The sequence below is a fragment of the Microtus oregoni genome, unplaced genomic scaffold (assembly GCF_018167655.1).
Source record: "Microtus oregoni isolate MIOR12 unplaced genomic scaffold, Mior012 000114F_ref0000099, whole genome shotgun sequence".
In the NCBI taxonomy this organism is placed as follows: Eukaryota; Metazoa; Chordata; class Mammalia; order Rodentia; family Cricetidae; genus Microtus; species Microtus oregoni.
The window spans coordinates 1,692,482-1,712,560 of record NW_024544743.1 but is presented as its reverse complement, the minus strand read 5'-3'; the positions used below and the strand labels follow the sequence as shown (position 1 = coordinate 1,712,560).

The window sequence follows — 20,079 nt, the reverse complement described above, 5'->3', positions numbered from 1 at the left end:
CTAGGCTGGCTAACAGTAAGCCCCAGGGATCCTCTCTGTGTCCTATTTAGTGCTGGGATTATAGGCATACATATAACCACACCCAGCTTTTCACATGTGTTCTGGGGATTTGAACTCAGGTCTTCATGCTTGTATAAAAGTGCACTTTCCACTGAGCCATCTAACCAGTCCCCCAACGTAGATTTATGATTTTAAAATTGAATGTGATTGAGTGTCTTGCCTGCATGTATGTGTGTCAGGTACTGCTGGTTGGTAGAGGACCATCTCCAGGATCTAGAGTTAAAGATAGTTGTGAGTGACCATGTGTTGGGAGAGGAGCGATCAGTACTCTGACCTGAGCTGTCTGTCCAGCCTCCCGAGGTGGAAATTTAGAGATGCTGTGAACTCTTGAAAGCTGAGAGCTGAGCATAGTGGCGCATCCCTGCATCTTAGCACCTGGGAGGTGGAGAGTACAAGAATCAGGAGTTCAAGGCCAGCTTCAGCTGTGTAGTGAATTTAAACCACCTTGGGCACCTGCTTCAAAATAACAAAACAAACAAAAAATGGGAAAAAAGAATACATTAGGTTTTTAATGCTGTAAAATTAAATTATACTTTTTTTGTTTATTTTAGCAAATGATGAAAAAATCAAATGGTTTTAAGTTTTCTTTTCTGAACCTAGTGTGATCTCCACACTTATTTTTTAAAAGAGCCAAGTTAAGGGGCTGGAGAGCTGGCTTATGGCTGAGAGTGCAAGCTGCTTTTGCGGTGATTGCTGTTCGATTGTCAGCATCTGTGCCGGGAGCCTCACAACTGACTGTGACTTCAGCTCCAGGGAACCCTACCCCTCCATCCCATGTGGTTACCTGCACTCAAATGCACATAAGCATAATTTTAAAAATAATAAATCTAAGAAATAAGAAACCTAAGAATCTAGGTGCAGGATTCCAAATAATAGCCGATATAACAAGTTACTGCTAAAGGAACAGTAGTTTGTCAGAACTAAGACGGCCCACAGTAAGAAGCCTCCAGCATACAGTGTGCCCATCAGGGGTGTGAGAAGCCAAGGTGTTCTGTTGTGGGTAATGAGAGGCCCAAAGTAAAATGATCCTGACTTTTAAACGCAGTAATAGTTTTTGTGAAATAGGGGAATTGTGGCATTAAAAGCACTTGACATCTAGGGCAGGTGGGTTGAGAGAGTATACTGACCATTATCTGCCTAAGACCAGCAGTGTTGGGCACACAGGCGTTATTCACTGTAGCTTGTATTATACAGAATAGAACTGAGAAATTTGACCAATATTGGATCAAGTAGTATGTAACATTTTGATTAAAATTAAGAGAAAACAATTGTTTATTCTTACCAGTATATTCACCGTCAACATTTGAGGTTGTGATCTCCTGAAATGCAATGAAAATAGAAAATAACAGTAACTTCCTATGAGGGGCTAGGTGGATAAGGAGCTCGCAGTAGAATGTTATTCCCTGGGAGATCCAGGAGGCAGCATCGCTGCTGTGGGCTGGTGTGTGTCAGGCAACACACTTTGAAGGTGAGCAACAAATAGCTTTGAAAGAGTCAGTTGGAAAGGGAGAGGAAAAACCTTATAAAATGCAAATATATTTAGTGAAATATTCCTTCAGTAATTACGTACTGAAAGTAGAATTTAAAGTCAAACTTGTGTAATGGCGTAAGCGAATGCAGACAGATTGTAAAATTATATATACAGCTTTAATGGAGAAATAGACTTACAGAACCACTGTTCCCGCAGAGACCAGGAAAGCAGAAGCAGCGGCTGGGAGCATGCTCGCCAAATTTATAGGCAAACATTAGCCCGAGGCGAACACGCCCCCTTAAGGGCGGGACTTATCCCTACATCTCCCCTTTTTGTCTAAATAAGACAGAGCTAAACCAAATACAACTATATACAATAATAACAAATAATAAATATAACAAACAATGTTGAGAACAAAAGTTTTGCTAAACATGCTATCTCAAGGAGTCTAAATAATGTAGAGAGTAATTACAATTATATAATCTTCAACTCCGTCAAAGATCTGAGAAGGGAAAATATTACTTAACAAACGAGATATATCCAAAATGTGCAACAATTGACAGAGACAACTGACTACCTGGGCAATCACCCAAAGTCTCGTTTGCAATGTTGAGTCAACCAACTTTGGCTAAGGCCTAACATAACTGACATACCATTATTAAAGGCAAGGAACTTTTCAAAACTATCTTACCCTGTCTTGGCAGGATATGACAGTCCTGTTTTATCCATTGATGCACGCTCTGTATCTGTCAGTGGTTGAGGTATGGGCATTTCTTTGCCCAAAGGCCAGTTCTGCCAAATAGAAAGGCTCCAGGTGGAGTGTCTTTGGTGCTCAACATTCTCTCGGGAATAGAGCGGTGTTGCCAGGAGCAATTGTGTCTCACTGTCACAAAACTCTGAGTTAGATTAAAGGCCATTTTCTACAGCTCTTTGAAGAGGTCGAAGATTATCTATCTATACTGAGTATAATCTCTATATATCTAAAGAACCTGATTAGTCTAATTATAAATGACAAACTTAGATGATTATTTATCTATATAATTCTCAATATCTATCTAACTTAAAGACTAAGACAATAAACAACTGTGTAACAAATGAGGATAATGACCTCCAAATATAAACACTGTACAAATATACATTGCAATATGGTAAATATATATCAATACACAAACATTATATAAGTATCTTAATCAGAGGTAGAAATGTACACTGCAATATGGTAAATATATACAATATATATTTATCAATACAATATATGTCAATACATAAAAAATGTTTTAAACAGAGATAGAAACATGCATTCATACAATAGTCAATATAATTTAACTTTGTATCAATATACAAGAATCGATACCAATATATTTGTCTAAAAGCAGTAACTCACAATTATAAATCTATTATCCCATCATTTTCCCTCTTTTTTTTTTCAAAATGATCCCTGAGCTTATAAAATTCCTTCCCCAACCTCCCAACCCCTAAATGATGTCCCTAAACCCAGGGGTAAATTTTACTGGGAGAGGGGACGTCGTCCTCTAGAATTACTTCCAGCTGTCATGGGGGCGACGTTCTTTCTGGGGGATCCTGTGAAAGTAAAATGATGGTTAAATTTCAAGATCAATGTCTTTTAAAATTGCCAATAGTCTCTGAGTATTTTGTGGAGGTCTGGCCAGAATGTTGTACAAGATGTGCACCATTTCAGCTAACCAAGTTGGGATCGTCTTGTGCAGCTGGTATCCAAAACAGGTCTTGTAGTAGCGCTATCAGTATCATGATGTCATATCAACCAGGTAGAGTTGTTGTTGTGGGGCCCCATCTTCTTCCTGGAAACTTCAAATGTCACTTCAGGAAAAACTCATTGTTCATTGAGAAAAACTTAAACATTAATCATATAGACATATATAGACATACATATATATATATATATATATTCTATGAAAGGCATGATAGATATTTTCAATGAAAAGTATGATAGATATGAAGAAAAGCAAAGATGTTTTCTAAATTCATATTTCTTTCTGTCCCATATCATGGCTCTTGACATGAGACAGAAAGTCCAGAAACTCTGGGTTTTTCTCTTAATAACAGGCTTGGAATTGGAGAGGGACTGAGCCAGAGTCCAACTTCAAAACCAGCTCTACATATTTATAAAGAAATGTTTAATAAGACATATATATATATATATATATATATATATAAATTAATACTTACAAAATGTGTCCATCCATCAGTAATTAAATATTCAGGGTCCCTTAATTTCTTTGAAGATGAGTATTTTCCTGTGGAGATAAGAACCCTGCCTCCAACCTATCTGTATTTCTTACCATCAGTATGCTCGCCATCCTTATGAAAGAATTGTTATTTATCTTTTCCAAGTGGCTTCTCTTCTTCAAACCGAACCTTTATTAATTTTGACGGTATCCACAATTTTTCCTCACCTGTGGAGATAAGAGCAAAACCCCTTCCCCATCGTAGCACATCTCCTGGCTTCCATTGTAAGGTCAGCACATCCTTGAAATAAACTGGTTGATTTAGTTCAGTAGACTTTTCCATTATCCAATGTCTTTCTGCAGCCATTGTTCCCTTCTCATTAGCGTTGAGAAAATTCAAGGTTAACAAAGCATTATAACCTATTTCTGGGGGTGTTTTCCACCCCTTTCTGTTTGTTCAACATATCCTTTATAGTTCGATTTGATCTTTCTATGACTGCTTGACCTGTAGGATTGTATGGTGTACCTGTAACATGCTTGATATTGTAATAATCAAAAAACCGTTTCATTTTCCTAGAGATATAAGCAGGACCATTATCCATCTTTATTTGTGTAGGTATACCCATGATAGCCATGACTTCTAATAAATGAGTGATTACTGAATCAGCTTTTTCTGAACTTAAAGCAGTTGCCCACTGAAAGCCTTAATAAGTGTCAGTGGTGTGATGAACATATTTTAATTTGCCAAATTCTGCAAAGTGGAACACATCCATCTGCCAGATTTCATTCCTTTGGGTGCCCTTTGGATTAGCCCCTGCAGGCAGTGGCGTTTGGTTATAGAAAGAGCAAGTAGGGCATTTCTTTACAATCTCCTTAGCTTGTTGCCATGTAATTGAAAACTCTTTCTTCAAACCTTTGCTATTAACATGATGTTTTTTATGAAATTCAGAGGCTTGTAGCACACTACCAATCAATAATTGATCAATTTCTGCATTACCTTGTGCTAGAGGACCTGGCAGACCCATATGGGATCAGATGTGTGTTATGTACATAGGGCAAAGCCTGTTCCTGATCAGATCTTGAACCTGGAGAAACAATGAGGTTAGTTCAGTATCATCAGGTATAAATTCAGCAGTTTCAATATGTAAAATAACTCTTTCTGCGTATTGTGAATCTGTAACTATATTAATAGGTTCTTTAAAGTCCCTTAGCACCATAAGAATGGCATATAATTCCGCCTTCTGGACAGAATTATACGGACTTTGTTCCACCTTACCCAAGTCTTCTGATTTGTAACCTGCCTTCCCTGATTTATTGGCATCAGTATAGAATGTACGGGCTCCAGTTATTGGAGCATCACGGATGATTCGAGGAAGAATCCAAGAAGTTCTCTTTATGAAGTTAAGCCTCTTGCTTTTTGGATAGTTGTTATTAATGTCTCCCCAAAAATTAGCACAAGCTCTTTGCCATGGTTCATTATCTTCCCATAATTTCTTTAGTTCATCAGCAGTGAAAGGCACTATAATTTCTGCTGGGTCTATGCCTGCTAGTTGACGAAGTCTCAGCTTGCCTTTTATAATTAACTCAGAGACTTTTTCCACATAAGTTTTCAGTTTCTTACTTGGTTTATGTGGTAAAAAGACCCATTCCAAAATAATATCATCTCTCTGCATTAAAATTCCTGTAGGAGAAATTTTTGATGGTAGTATGACGAGAATACAATCGAGCTCTGGATTCACCCTGTCCACATGTACCTGTTGTAATTTTTCCACAATCATTGTCAGTTCCTTTTCTGCTTCAGCTGTTAATTCTCTGGGACTGTTTAAATCTTTATCACCATCCAAGGTTTTGTTCAAATGAATTATTAGATCAGGTTTTATTCCAATAGCTGGTCGTAGACTGGAAATGTCTCCTAACAGTCTTTGAAAGTCATTAAGAGTCCGTAGGTGATCTCTCCTAATTTGTGCTTTTTGTGTCTTAATTTTTTGCAAACCTATTTTATAACCTAAATAATTAACAGAATCTCCCTTCTGAATCTTTTCAGGAGCGATTTGCAATCCCCATTTAGGTAAAAGTATCTTTATTTCTTCAAACAGTCTGTTCAAGGTATCCATGTTTGAATCGGATAACAAAATGTCGTCCATGTAATGTCATACTATAGATTTGGGAAATTTCTTGCGTATTATTTGCAATGGTTGGTTCACAAAATATTGGCACAGGGAGGGGCTATTTAACATACCCTGGGGGAGGACGGTCCAGTGGTACCTCCTCGAAGGTTGAGAATTGTTATAAGTAGGCACTGTGAAGGCAAATTTTTCTCTATCTTCTTTTTGCAAAGGTATAGTGAAAAAACAATCCTTTAAATCAATAACTGTGAGAGGCCATCCTTTTGGAAATAAAGAGGGCAAAGGAATTCCAGATTGCAGAGGGTCCATAGGTTGAATAACCTTGTTGATGGCCCTGAGATCTGTCACCATTCTCCATTTACCTGATTTTTTCTTAACCACAAATACAGGAGAATTCCAAGGGCTGGTAGATTCTTCTATATGTCCAGCATCTAATTGTTCTTGTACCAGCTGTTCTAAAGCCTGTAACTTTTCCTCAGCTAAAGGCCATTGCTTTGTCCATATTGGTTTCTCAGTCAACCATCTTAGAGGTAAGGCTGTTGGTATCTCTGAAGGGACATCAATTGCTTGTTCTTGTACAGTCTGAATGGCCGGTTTTCTCCGTTTGTAATATCTTTTAATATTATTCTCAGAAATATAGGCTCTAGAAGTAGCAGGAATGTTAATTTCGGTATTCCATTGTTGTAATATGTCATGACCCCATAAATTCTTTGCGATATTGGGTACATATGGCCTTAATTTTCCTATTTGTCTCTCTGGCTCTATACATTCAACCCATCTCATGCTCTGCCTTACTCGAGATAGGGTTCCAATTCCCAGGAGCTGAACATTTACATTCTGAAGAGGCCAATACGGATGCCAAGATTCTGGGGTAATGATACTTACATCAGCACCTGTGTCCAGCAGGCCAGTAATAAAATTGCCATTTACACACACTCTGTTTAGGTCTTTGATCATTTATAGAAGTTTGCCAAAACAAACGTAACTTATCTTTCTGATCATTATTGCTTGTAACAGTAGGCATGGGGCTTTCTAATTGTCCTGATGAGGCACGTTCTCTGCAGAAACTGGAATGACTGAACCATGTTTGCCATGGGGGCCTGTGAGGCCCCCCCTTCTCACATTTCCCGAGTGTATCAGGTTGCCTTGTCTATCTCTTGTAGACCTGCATTCATTCGTCCAATGTCTGCCCTTTCCACATCTTCTACATAAACCTGAAGGCTGAGTCCTCCTATTTCTGTTATTTCTAGAAGATGCATTATTATTATTATTATTTCTGAAAGATGCATTATTATTATTTCTGAAAATCCGTTGTCTACAATTCCTTTTCATATGACCCATTTTGCCACAATTAAAACATTTGGTATTCTGGTGTCTCCTTTTACCATTGGAAATTGCTTCTTCTACCCGTGCTTCAGTGCCATAATCAAATGTATCAACATTGAGTGTATGCAAGACCCATTCTTCCAAGGGCGCTGATCTGAGCTTTAAAGGGCCCAAAATCCTTTTGCATTCCACATTTGCATTTTCATAAGCCAAAGACTCAATCATTATATGTCTTGCTTCTGGGTCAGATATCCCTATTTGTACAGCCTTAGTTAATCTTTGTAAAAAATCACTAAAGGGTTCTCTCTGACCCTGTTTAACTCTGACAAATGATTCCATTCTCTGTTCTGGGTCTTGTACCCTGTCCCAAGCCCTTAAGGCTGCTGTAGTACACATGGAGAGTGTGTTTTCATCCAAATTAGCTTGTTCCTGAGGGTCGGAAAAGAGCCCTTCACCTAGAATTTTATCTAGGGAAATGTCAATTCCCTTCACTTTTCCTGCTGTTCTAAGAGTCTAGCCTCTTGCCTGAATAAGCATTTCCATTTCAATTGCGGTCCACTCTCAAGTACCGCAGAGCTCAGCTGGAGCCAGTCCAAGGGGGTTGCTCTGCTTGTCGTGGCCCAAGATCTTAGCATCTCTTTAACAAAAGAGGCTTGCATCCCAAAATTCATGACAGTCTGTTTTATTTCCTTGAGATCATTCATACGGACAGGCTCCCATGTATCCTCCTTGATGACCCTAGGGTTTTTGGAACCAATCACCTTCTCTGTTGTTATTACTGGAAAGGCAGGTAGAGCTGTAGGTAGAGCTTTGTGGAAATTGTCCCGGAGAGATTTACCCACAGATGTAGTTAAAATTTGCCTTTCTACCCTTTGCTCTTCTTCATCAGAATTTAGAAATTCCTCAATCTTTTCAATTCTATTCACCATTGCCTTCTGCAATGTCTGAATCTCCTGTCCTGGGTCACTGAGTATTCTAAAGTATGAAGTTTGTCCATTAGAGATAACATCTCATCTTTGGACATAATTTTTATGGCATTAACCGTGCCTTCTTGTATTGACAATCTTTCTGTCAACCTGTCATAAGCTTTAGACAAAATCAGATTGTCACATTCAGCAGTTTTGATTCTCTCAGTTAATGTTTCATTTCCTACAGAAAGGGACTGAAGCTTACAATCCAAATCAGCTGTTCCCTCTTCCATAGTAATGAATTTCTCTTTAATATCAGCCACTAATGTTTCAGTTCCTACAGAAAGGGACTGAAGCTTACGATCCAGATCAGCTGTTCCCTCTTCCATAGTAATGAATTTCTCCTTAACATCAGCCTGGAGAACTTCAAACTGATTCTTGAGAATATTGTTGTCATTCTCAATTGTTTTTAAGCGTTCAATCTCTGCCTTAAGAATCCTGGATTCGTCTCGTAAAGACTTTATCATATTTCTATTATCAAACCATTTAGTGCCAATGAAAACTACGAATCCCAGAAGGATCCATAGATGTGGGGTGATAGATACTTCTTGTAAAATCTCCCACATGGTACAATTAAAAAAACTGTTAAATTCTTGAACAGTAATGTGTTCAGACATTTTATTTATAAAAGAAAAATTTTTTACCTGCAATGATCGGTTCCTGCCAGTGGTGGTCTCTGTGTTTTTGGAGCCTGTCCTAGAACTAGCTCTTGTAGACCAGGCTGGCCTCGAACTCACAGAGATCCACCTGTCTCTGCCTCCCACGTGCTGGGATTAAAAGCATGTGCTACCACCGCCTGGCCAGCCTCAAACTCACAGAGATCCGCCTGCCTCTGCCTCCCAAGTGCTGGTATCAAAGGCATGCGCCGCCACCACCACCCGGCCAAGTCACTTTGTATCAGACCAAATCTGCTGCTGTGGCGGCTTTTGTTGCAAAACTGCAGGTACTTGAGCTTCTGCTAATTCAGGCAGTGGGGTTCCACTGCAAACTTAGCCAAGGCAGGCAGAATGTGCCTGTGTGGCCGAGTGTGTCTCAGACTCTGCACTGGGGCCCGAGTCACAAACTAAAAAACAGCACCCAGGAGGGTGCTATGTTAGCTAGCGGGCTACCCGCTTGAGTCGGGGGCAAAATGGCCCACGTTGGATGCCAAAATGTAACGGCGTAAGCGAATGCAGACAGATTGTAAAAATATATATACAGTTTTAATGGAGAAATAGACTTACAGAACCACCGTTCCCGCAGAGACCAGGAAAGCAGAAGTAGCAGCTGGGAGCATGCTCGCCAAATTTATAGGCAAACGTTAGCCAGAGGCGAACACGCCCCCTTAGGGGCGGGACTTATCCCTACAAACTTGATCTCAGTAAAAGCTGTCAGTATTTCTAAAATTAACACGTGGATTTAATTCAATTCCAGTTTAAAAGTCTACTGTATCAGGTTAGGGAAAGAAATGAGGTGATTTTATGTTTTTTTGTGGGGGCAGGGAGAAGGGGAAGATAAGATCTCACTGTGTAGGCTGCTATGAAACACCATGACCAAAAACAACTTTGGGTTTATTCAGCTTACACTTCCACATCATTGTTCATCACCAAAGGAAGCCAGAACAGGAACGCAAATGGCAGAAACCTGGAGGCTGGAGCTGATGCTGCCTACTAGGCTAGCTTGCTCTCCATGGCTTGCTCAGGCTTAGCCTGCTTTCTTGAGGAACCTAGGACCACCAAGCCCAGGGCTGACATCACCTACCATGTACTGGGCCCTCACATGTCAATCACTAATTAAGAAAATGCCCTACAGCTTGATCTTAATTGAGTTTCCCTTCTCTCAGATGATTCTAGCTTGTATCAAATTGAAATAAAGCAAGCCAGGACACCACTCTACGTTAACACTCAAGTGGAGAGAGAATGACAGCAAACAGATTGTTCGGCCTTTCTCATGGCATATGAGACACTATGGAGAGTTAGAGGAGTGATACTCATCTGTGTGTATGCATGTGCTGTTTGGGCTGCTGCCTCAGCCAGGCAGGCTGGATGAGCCTCTTCCTGTCCTCGAAGAGCATTACAGACATGTGCTACTGCCTCCAGCTTCTCAGATGTGGGTTCTGGGGCCTGGAACACAGCCTCATACTTGGGTGACGAGTTTTACCTTCAGGGCCATCTCCCTAGATTCTCATATCTTTATGTATGGCTGTTTTACTTTCTTCAAGGAGTACATTATCTTTAATTGATTGAATACATACAATTTAACAGAAAAATGGTAGCCATTCACTCTGAAGTTATTCCATTTTAGTTAAAATTTAAAAGGGGTTATTATTGGTAAATTATAATTGAAGAACTCTCAAATTTTTTAATACATCCCAAAATAATGACATGCACTGTACCTCAGCTTTCCTGGATTTTTGGTGCTTTCTAGAAATACAAGATTCATTTTTACATCAACAGTTCTGAAAAAAATATTTTCTTCCCTTTCCTCTTCTTTCAAAGGTATGCAGCCACTTATGTATTCAGTTCAGGAAGCTCTAAACGCCAGACCATGGTGGATTCGGATGGGGACTGACATTTGTTACTACAAGTAAGTATTCTTACAGAAGTCCATCGAAAACAGTGAAAACAGGCTTAGTATGTGTGCTGGCTAGTTTTATATCAACTCGACAGACGCTAGAGTCACTGGAAAAGAGGGAGTCTCAATCGTGAAAATGCTTCCACTAGACTGGGCTGTAGGCAGACTGTAGTATGTTTTCTTAGTTAGTGATTTGGTGTGGGAGGCCCAGCCCACTGTGGGTAGTATCATTGCTCTGGTCTCCAGGCTTCTGTCCTGATGTCCTTCCATGATGAACCGTGATGTGGAAGTGCAAGCCAAATAAGCGGCCCCCCCCCCCCCAACCTCTCTTTCTCTTTCTGAGACAGGGTTTTTGTGTAGTTTTGGAGCCTGTCCTGGAATTCACTCTGTAGACCAGGCTGTCCATGACCTGTCTCTGCCTCTCGAGTGCTGGGATTAAAGGCATGTGCCACCACTGTCCAGTGGTCATGTTTTTTTTTCCACACAGCAACAGTAGCCATAATTTTTGTTAACTCTGGGAATTTCATACAATATATTTTTTTAATTCTAGTCAACCCCCACTCTTTCTTCTTAACTTCACTCCTGTCTCCCTAACACCCCAACTTGATCTCTTTCTTTTTTCCCTCTTCTTCTTTTTCCTCTTCCTCCTCTTTTAAAATAACTCATGGAGGCCAGTTTGTGCTGCCCATATTCCTGTGTGTGGGGGCATCCACTGGGGAATGGTGGACCTGCTAGGGGCCACACCCTTAAAGAGAACTGACTCTCTCCCCTTCAGAAGCTGTCAGGTGTCTATGGCTCCCTGGCCAGACTGGACACCTGTTAACCGTGTGCAGGTACCCTCAGCTGCTGTGGGTTCCTGAGCACAGCAGCCCTGTCATGTCCAGTGGTCACTGTTTGAGACTGGTGAGACTGGTCCTCCCAGACATTAGACTGCAGAATGTTCTTCTTCCTTCTCCTCTGAAGTGGTCCCTGAGCCTGTGTGGGAGGGTAGGTGTTGTGTATGATATAGATGTCCTGTTTGTGACTGTAGCTTTGCTGCTAAACAACCTGGACTCCTTAGAGTCCTTGCTTCCCATTTTACTCTGATGTTCTAGGTAACCTCCACTCTGTATCTTTAATGCTTCTTTTATTTACTATGACAATACATGACTCCTGCATAGTTATCAGCAGTTCTTTGCATCATTTGTCACTTAGTCTGGTTTCCTCGTGACCCCTTCATCCCGAAGTGCTTGTGCTGGACGCCTGAGGGCACTTGGTGCTCGTTTATGTGCAGTCCGTGTTTGGAAAGCTAGAAGGTATGGCTTGCTGTCTCACCGCTGGAAAGGGCGATTTTGTAAGTCAGTCACACCTTCTCTTGGCAGAAGGACAGCTTGCTGCTGTCTTTTCAGAGCTGTTTTAGTAATGCACACAGACTTTCAGATTAAACTCTTAAAATTTAAACTACACAAGTGTCTGACTCACAGTTCTGAGCACAACCTTGCACGTTCACAGCGTGGATTCGGCCTTCTCCTGTTTCTTTACTAATAGAATACCCTCTTCATGCTCGTAAGGATACCCTCTGCTGTTTGACTAGAGCCCACTGGATGTTCCACGTGAGATTCCAGTTTCCCTGTGGTCTTCTGTTGGAACATGGATGCTAAACAGTAGGGGAAATGCTTAGGTTTGAAAAACTCTGCATCCAAACTAACCATTTAACATTCTAGTTTTTAATGATCATTTCCCATCAGTCACACAGAGTTTTATATGCTCATAATTTTGGCCTTGATGTTTTATCTCTGTTGGATGCTGGCTTCTGTCCTGTTAGTTTTGAGTTTTCCATAAGTGGGTTTTGACTTTAATGTAGTCCTTAACAGCGCGGATATCTCATCCTTCTTAGCTTTATCAGAAGACGATGGCTTCTAGAATTTACACAGATTTAACAGCTGCTGCCGTCCCTTTGGAAAAACCCAGGTCTTGCTGGGCAATGGTGGCGCACACCTTTAATCCCAGTACTCGGGAGGTAGAGGCAGGCAGATCTCCATGAGTTCGAAGCCAGCCTGGTCTACAAGAGCTAGTTCCAGGACAGGCACCAAAAACTACAGAGAAACCCTGTCCCGAATATCAAATAGATAGATAGATAGATAGATAGATAGATAGATAGATAGATAGATAGAAAAACCCAGGTTTTAAGTGCTGTTACTTTCTGGGAAAGAAACAGGCTTCCTCTCAGTAAGGTTCTGTACACCCTATTTGTTAGCAAAATAAGTGGCAAATAAATGAGGAGCAGACACAAAGGAAGTGTGTGCCCTAATCTCCACTTTGCAGTGCTTGTAGTGTTTTAATGACAGCTCAGTAGAAAGGTGCTCCTGGACCACCCTTTCTGTTCTTAATGTTGGAGTAAACGAGGGGACCTAGGCATTGGTGGGCAAGGTTTTGGAAGACCTGCTCAGGCTATTAAATATTAAAACATCCATATTTCTTTACATTTCAAATCCTTTCATATGCAAAGTGTGTGACCATAGCATGATTTAAGTTTTTCTGTATAAGGGATGATAACAGGCATTTTCATTTTTGCTTTTTCTCTGGCTGTTTTGGGGTCAGTTGGAATTCAGCGCATTTTAGCATACAATGCTTAACTATTTTTTATGTTGTATGTGTTGTTGGGGTTGCTTTCCAAAAGCCTGCATTCAGTCAGGATTGGACACTGTTATGTCAGCTATAAATAGAACAAAGTTCTCTTCTGTCAACATATGTGTATGTTTGTTTATAGCCTGTGACTTTCATGGGACTACTTATGATGGCATAAATGCCTATTCAGTTAGCTGTCACCTCAGGGAAAAACAACTGTCAGGCTCCTTTTTGGACCTGTTTTGTGTGTTCTTTAGCTCTTAGTGCTTGCCATTGTCTGTGCACTGAAGACACAGAGATGGAGTTAATGAGGACCAGTGTGAATATGTAAGTGTGGGAATAAATGACCTGTAAGCCCTGTTTTTCCAAGAATTTTAGAACTTTAGAAAATAAGTTGATAGTGTATCCTTAAACACTAATGTCAGCAAAAGTTAAAAACTTTAAAGCTTATAACAGCCATGGACAGGGTGATATCCCACGTGTCCACTGCCCACTTTAAACTTACAACAGCCATGGACAGGGTGGTACCCCACGTGTCCACTGCCCTCTTTAAACTTATAACAGCCATAGACAGGGTGATATCCCACGTGTCCACTGCCCACTTTAAACTTATAACAGCCATGGACAGGGTGGTACCCCACATGTCCACTGCCCACTTTGAACATTTACCATCATGTTGTCAGTTTTGTTTGTGTATTTCATAACCACCGGCGATGGTGGCGCACACCTTTAATCCCAGCACTCGGGAGGCAGAGGCAGGCGGATCTCTGTGAGTTCAAGACCAGCCTGGTCTACAGAGCGAGTTCCAGGATAGGCTCCAAAGCTACAGAGAAACCCTGTCTCGAAAAACAAACAAAACAAAAAACAAAAAAAAACCCCACCTGCTTCCAAGTTGATTTATGTAAGTTCCTTCCTATTTATTTATTTACATTGTGGGCTGGGTTTTGGAGGGTGGGTGTACCTGCTTGAGTGTAGAGGCCAAAGGGCAGCTTTTGGGATTTGGTTCTTTCCTTCTAAGACGTGTTTCTGGGCACTGAATTTGTGTCATCAGCTCTGACATCAAGTACCTTTATCCACTGAGCCATCGTGTGGGCTCCCATGCTGAATTTTTAAAGCAATTGTCAAATACACATATTTTGTCCAGAAATACTTACCACTAAAACACAAAGATCCCTTTAGACCATCTAACCACCTTGCCATTATCATACATAAGAAAAGTTCTTAATGTCATCTAGCCAGTGTTCACATTCTTCCAGGGGCTATGTAAATGCTGCTTGTTGCTTCCCCCATTAAATTTGATGAAAGATCACACATTGCATGTTTTAAGTATAAAAGGCTGGAAAGTGATGTATTTCTACAACTGCTAGCAGGGAAGAGCAGTCATTGGAAAATACCCTTCAGAATGTTCCCTGTTAAAATTCTCTGAGGATGCTGCTGACTGCCCCTGCTCACCACACACCACTCAGTGTGGGCAGTGTGTACCCGCCCTTCCCTCCCAGCGCCCTGTTAAACTGACTCATTTCTCATATAGGAGTTTTGTGTTTGTCTTGCTGATTGCACCTTTGCTATTAACAAGTGTATCTTGCTGATTTCTTGTACATTGTCAGTTAGATATAAAAACTTAACTTTAGGTTTATTTTTGGCAAGAACACTGCAGCCGTGATGCTGCCAGTTTCCCTTACACCACATTAGGAAGTATTAAAAAGCAGCATCTTTCCTGGCTATGTCCCTGTGGTAATCTCAACACTAACTATGGTGAAGTGCTAGTACTGTGTACCGTGAAAGCAGTCCTCAGCCCATTGTCCGATGGAGGGAGGGAGCTGCCTTTGATGCACAGCGTCAAGATCTAACCACATGGGATCTGAAGAACAAGCTGGAAATCACTGGACGGCACGGACTGGACGGCCTGCTCAGGGTAGCCTCCAAAGGCTCAGATGCGTGAACATGCGCTCCCTAGTTGATGGAGCTGTTAGGGAAGGGTCAGGAGGTGTGGCCTTGTTGGAGGAGATGTGTCACTGGGGGGAGGCTTTGAAGTTTCCAAAGCCCCCAATATCCCCTGTGTGCTCTTTCCTGCCTCGTGCTTATGGGTCAAGGCATTAATGCTGAGCTACTCTTCAGTGGTTGCCTGCCTGCTACTGTGCTCCCTGCTATGATGGTCATAGTGAGGTGGACGTTAACCTGAAACTGTAATCCCGGTAAACACTCTCTTCCATAAGGTGCCTTGGTCATGGTGCTTATCAAGGCAGTAGAAGAGTAATATCTGTGGAATAAAACAGTTAGTTATCCACTGGGGGGTTTTCTCTTTCTCTTTGAAATTCCACTTAATAAAATTAGCAAAGGAAAATCAGAACATCTATGCCTTATGCTTTTTAATTGCAGAAATCACTTCTCAAGAAGTTCAGTTGCTGCAGGTGGACAGAAGGGAAAGTCTTACTATACAATTACATTCACTGTGAACTTCCCACATAAAGATGATGTCTGCTATTTTGCCTATCACTATCCATATACATATTCAACTCTGCAGGTGAGAGATGCTGATTGTAAACTTTCGAATATCACTCTTTATTGTGGGTAAGTATCAGACAGTTGGAGATAAGTTGCTTCTGGTTGAATAAATAATCAGAGCAGGGGAAGGCTCGGGCTCAGCAAACATTACAGGTGGAAATGAGACGATGCAATGACTATGAAAGCCTGGGGCTGGTGGAGGAAGGGCGCTCACTGCACAAGCTCGAGGTCCCAGCTTTAGGTCTGTAGCTCCCACACAGGAAAAAGACCGCTTTGTGTAGTGAGCTCCTGAACCCCAGCGCTGGGAGCAAAAGCTGCTGGGTCCTGGGTTCTTGGCTCTGGTCTAGTCAGAGACCATACCTCAGAAGAGAAAATGAAAAATATAGAGAAGCAATGAATGCTAGACACTACGTGGCAGCTTTTGCTTTCACATGTACCAACATGGGTAAGCATATCTGCACACGTGTGCACAAACCCACTCCCATGCTTGCACACGTGTGCACACATGCCCACTCCATGCTTCCACACATCTGCACACATGTACACACATGCCCACTCCATGCTTCCACACATCTGCACACATGTAAACAAATGCCCACTCCATGCTTCCACACATTTGCACACGTGTACACACATGCCCACTCCATGCTTCCACACATCTGCACACGCATACACACATGCCCACTCCATGCATCCACACATTTGCACACGTTTGCACACATGCCCACTCCATGCTTCCACACGTCTGCACACGTGTGCACACATGCCCACTCCCATGCATCCACACATCTGCACACGTGTGCACACATGCCCACTCCCATGCTTCCACACATCTGCACACGTGTGCACACATGCCCACTCCATGCTTCCACACATCTGCACACATGTGCACACATGCCCACTCCATGCTTCCACACATCTGCACACGTGTACACACATACCCACTCCCATGCTTCCACACATCTGCACACGTGTGCACACATACCCACTCCATGCTTCCACACATCTGCACACGTGTGCACACATGCCCACTCCCATGCATCCACACATCTGCACACGTGTGCACACATACCCACTCCATGCTTCCACACGTCTGCACATGTGTGCACACATGCCCACTCCCTGCTTCCACACGTCTGCATATGTTTGCACACATGCCCACTCCATGCTTCCACACATCTGCACACATGTGCACACATGCCCACTCCATGCTTCCACACATCTGCACACGTGTACACACATACCCACTCCCATGCTTCCACACATCTGCACACGTGTGCACACATGCCCACTCCATGCTTCCACACATCTGCACACGTGTGCACACATGCCCACTCCCATGCATCCACACACATGCACACGTGTGCACACATACCCACTCCATGCTTCCACACGTCTGCACACGTGTGCACACATGCCCACTCCCTGCTTCCACACGTCTGCATATGTTTGCACACATGCCAACTCCCATGCTTCCACAAATGAAAAAGAGTTTAAAAGAAGTAGGAAGGAACATTTATGTATTTCAAATATCATTTGTACAAATTGATATTTATCCAAACTTTCTGTGAGCAAATTTTTACTAAATTGGATTTCAGTTTTCTTAATTAAAAGCACTAAATTTTTTTTTAATTTAAAAGTAGGAAAGTATGGCCGCATTTTGAATTTTTTTCTGCAGGAAGATTAATTTTTGGCATAAGAACTAGGTTTATTCTGTAATCCAAGACTCCACTTTCTTAGACTGTGGATATAAACTGTGAGATTGCTGAATGTTTGCATTGTATATCAAAACTAAACAAGATAAATCAAGCCAGGTGTGGTAGATTTATCCTCACTGCAGAGTATCTGGTCTAATGGCAAGGGTGCTGAAGGGGTGGTCACGTACAGGAAGGGAACTGGAGGACGTAACTGTACATCCTAGCCTGTAGAACAGAGGGGAAGAGCTGACGGCTCCAAGCTTGGCTGCTTTTCAGTAGAGGGTGGCATCAGGAGCCTTCCTGGCCTAAGTGACATTAAGTTAAGTTCTGTTTCAAAGTTCTTTCTCCAAGGAAAGTAAATATATATATATATATATATATATATATATATATATCTCATACATACACACATATGTATATATAAGTATGTGTGCATATTATATATATTCATCATTACACATATATATTACTAACCTTGAAATCAGAAGGAATTGTTCATAATTTGTTATGTAGTTTTAGCTTGCTATTACGTGACCTTAGTTATAATTCCAACATTCTAAATGCTTTGCAAACCAGATGTTTTTCATGGATCAGATTGGCAGCTGAGCTTGTGTGAACTCATTTAGAATATTGGTTCCACTGAGGGAAACCCTGCTGCTGTGCTGTGTAGCTAGCAGACGACACCTTTCTCCCGTCCTGCACAGGTTGAGGCCTATATTTGGCCTTGAGGGTTTTAGAGAAGAGTTTTAGGAACTAGATTTACTTCTGGTTCTGTGGATATCTAGATGCGTTACTTATGAATATGAATAGGGAGTTTTGAAATGATTATATACTTTGCTTTTAAATTTTTGTCAAGATGCATCTTCAAAAATTGGAATCAGCACACAATCCTCAGCAAATTTATTTTCGAAAAGATGTGCTGTGTGAAACCTTGTCTGGAAACAGCTGTCCCCTGGTGACCATTACAGCAATGCCAGAGTCCAATTATTATGAGCATATCTGTCAATTCAGTAAGTCCATCTTCTTCACTCAAAATGTCACGCCCTCTCACTTGCGTTTGCTTTCTATGTATTTATATAGAAATAATACTGAGAGTCACCTGAGAAGATTAGGGCTCTAGTCTCGGTCCTCACCTAGTTGTAGACCTACCTCTGTGTCTCCCATGTCTCCTTTGCAGAGTGAGGTCAGCTGAGATCTCCTCTCAGCACTTCGTCGACAGCCATGCTTTTAGTTCTCAGGTCCAGGTGCTGAAGCAGAAGGGCCGCGGTATTTTAGAATTGAGACATTTGATAGCTGGCACTATTAAATAGCTGCTTGCTTTTTCTCCATCATTTAAAATTTTAACATTACTTCAGTTTTACAGCTGAGGTAATAAAAATAAGATCATAGTTCAATTTTTGATAAGTATTTCAAATTACCAACAGCAAAAAGAGATGCTGTGCATGGGTGTGGGGTGGTGAGTCATGTGATTGTGGGCTAAGTGCAGTGTTGGTAGATTGTGCCAGTGCGTATGACTGCTCCGCCAGTCTATGCATGCTGTCCCGCTGTGCTGTCATGCAGAGTTAGTGAGGGGATGAAATGCAGTTTTATATTTTAAGCTTTACCAGGTGATAGTCCTTGTAAAACTGTTTCTCCTCAAGTTTTTTTAATCATTAGAAAATAGGAAAGTGATTCCAACAGTGTACATTATTGCGCTGTGTGTGTTCACATTCCAAGTTCCTTCATGTGGCAGCTTGCTTGTGTTTTCTACTGTAGGGCCTAGTGTAGTGTGTGTGTATGCACGCGCGCATAGTGAATTACCCTGAGTTTACATTGGAATTCACAACTGAGGAGAGTTCTAGACCCCAAAGTGATAAGTCGTTCAGGTTTTTAACATGCTAGCTGTTCATTTTAATTGAGATTTTATGTGCACTTTAGGAAATCGTCCTTATATTTTCTTGTCTGCTCGGGTCCATCCTGGAGAAACTAACGCAAGCTGGGTCATGAAAGGAACACTGGAATACCTCATGGGTAATAGCCCTACCGCCCAGAGTTTACGGGAGTCCTACATTTTTAAAATCGTCCCTATGCTAAATCCAGACGGTGTCATCAATGGAAAGTGAGTGGAGCAATAGTTACAGCCATGTCGTAGTTCTTAGGGTGGCAGTTATGTGAGTCCGCTGAGCTGGTAGCGTTCAAGTTAATTCAGAAAATGGATTTGATGATTTTTTTTCTAGAAGAAAGCAAGCTTTGGTGAGTAATTCATCGATAGACTTTTAAATGGCTGTGCTAGTGTTCTTCCTATGGAATGTCATTTCGTGAAATCTTGAGTTGTTTTGGGGAAGCTGCGCCAGGTATGAAGAAGGCCTTTCATGCTTTAGTTCTGCCTTCTTCATACCAGTGTGGCCAGAGATTGTGCTGTTTGATGACAATAGTACATAGCTCCTGTGCACAAAGGACAGCACATTGACATTTTCACGACTACGTAGTTTTCATGTATTTGCCCTTCTCTGGTGGAGGACTCAGATTGCACGTCTACATACAGCTAATGCACTCAGCATAGAAAATTAGCATTGCAGA

At 41.5% G+C, this 20,079-nt stretch overlaps 1 protein-coding gene across 3 annotated transcripts in view; it reads left to right on the top strand.

The window, feature by feature from the left end:
• LOC121443905 (cytosolic carboxypeptidase 1) overlaps positions 1-20,079 on the top strand; it is a 129,144-nt gene that overhangs the window by 87,414 nt on the left and 21,651 nt on the right. For all 3 annotated transcript variants that reach the window (XM_041645660.1, XM_041645661.1, XM_041645662.1), the window contains 4 exons: positions 10,636-10,723; positions 15,698-15,842; positions 18,377-18,530; positions 19,438-19,618. In XM_041645660.1, the coding sequence (XP_041501594.1) occupies positions 10,636-10,723; positions 15,698-15,842; positions 18,377-18,530; positions 19,438-19,618 (568 nt within the window). The remainder of the gene's footprint in view (positions 1-10,635; positions 10,724-15,697; positions 15,843-18,376; positions 18,531-19,437; positions 19,619-20,079) is intronic.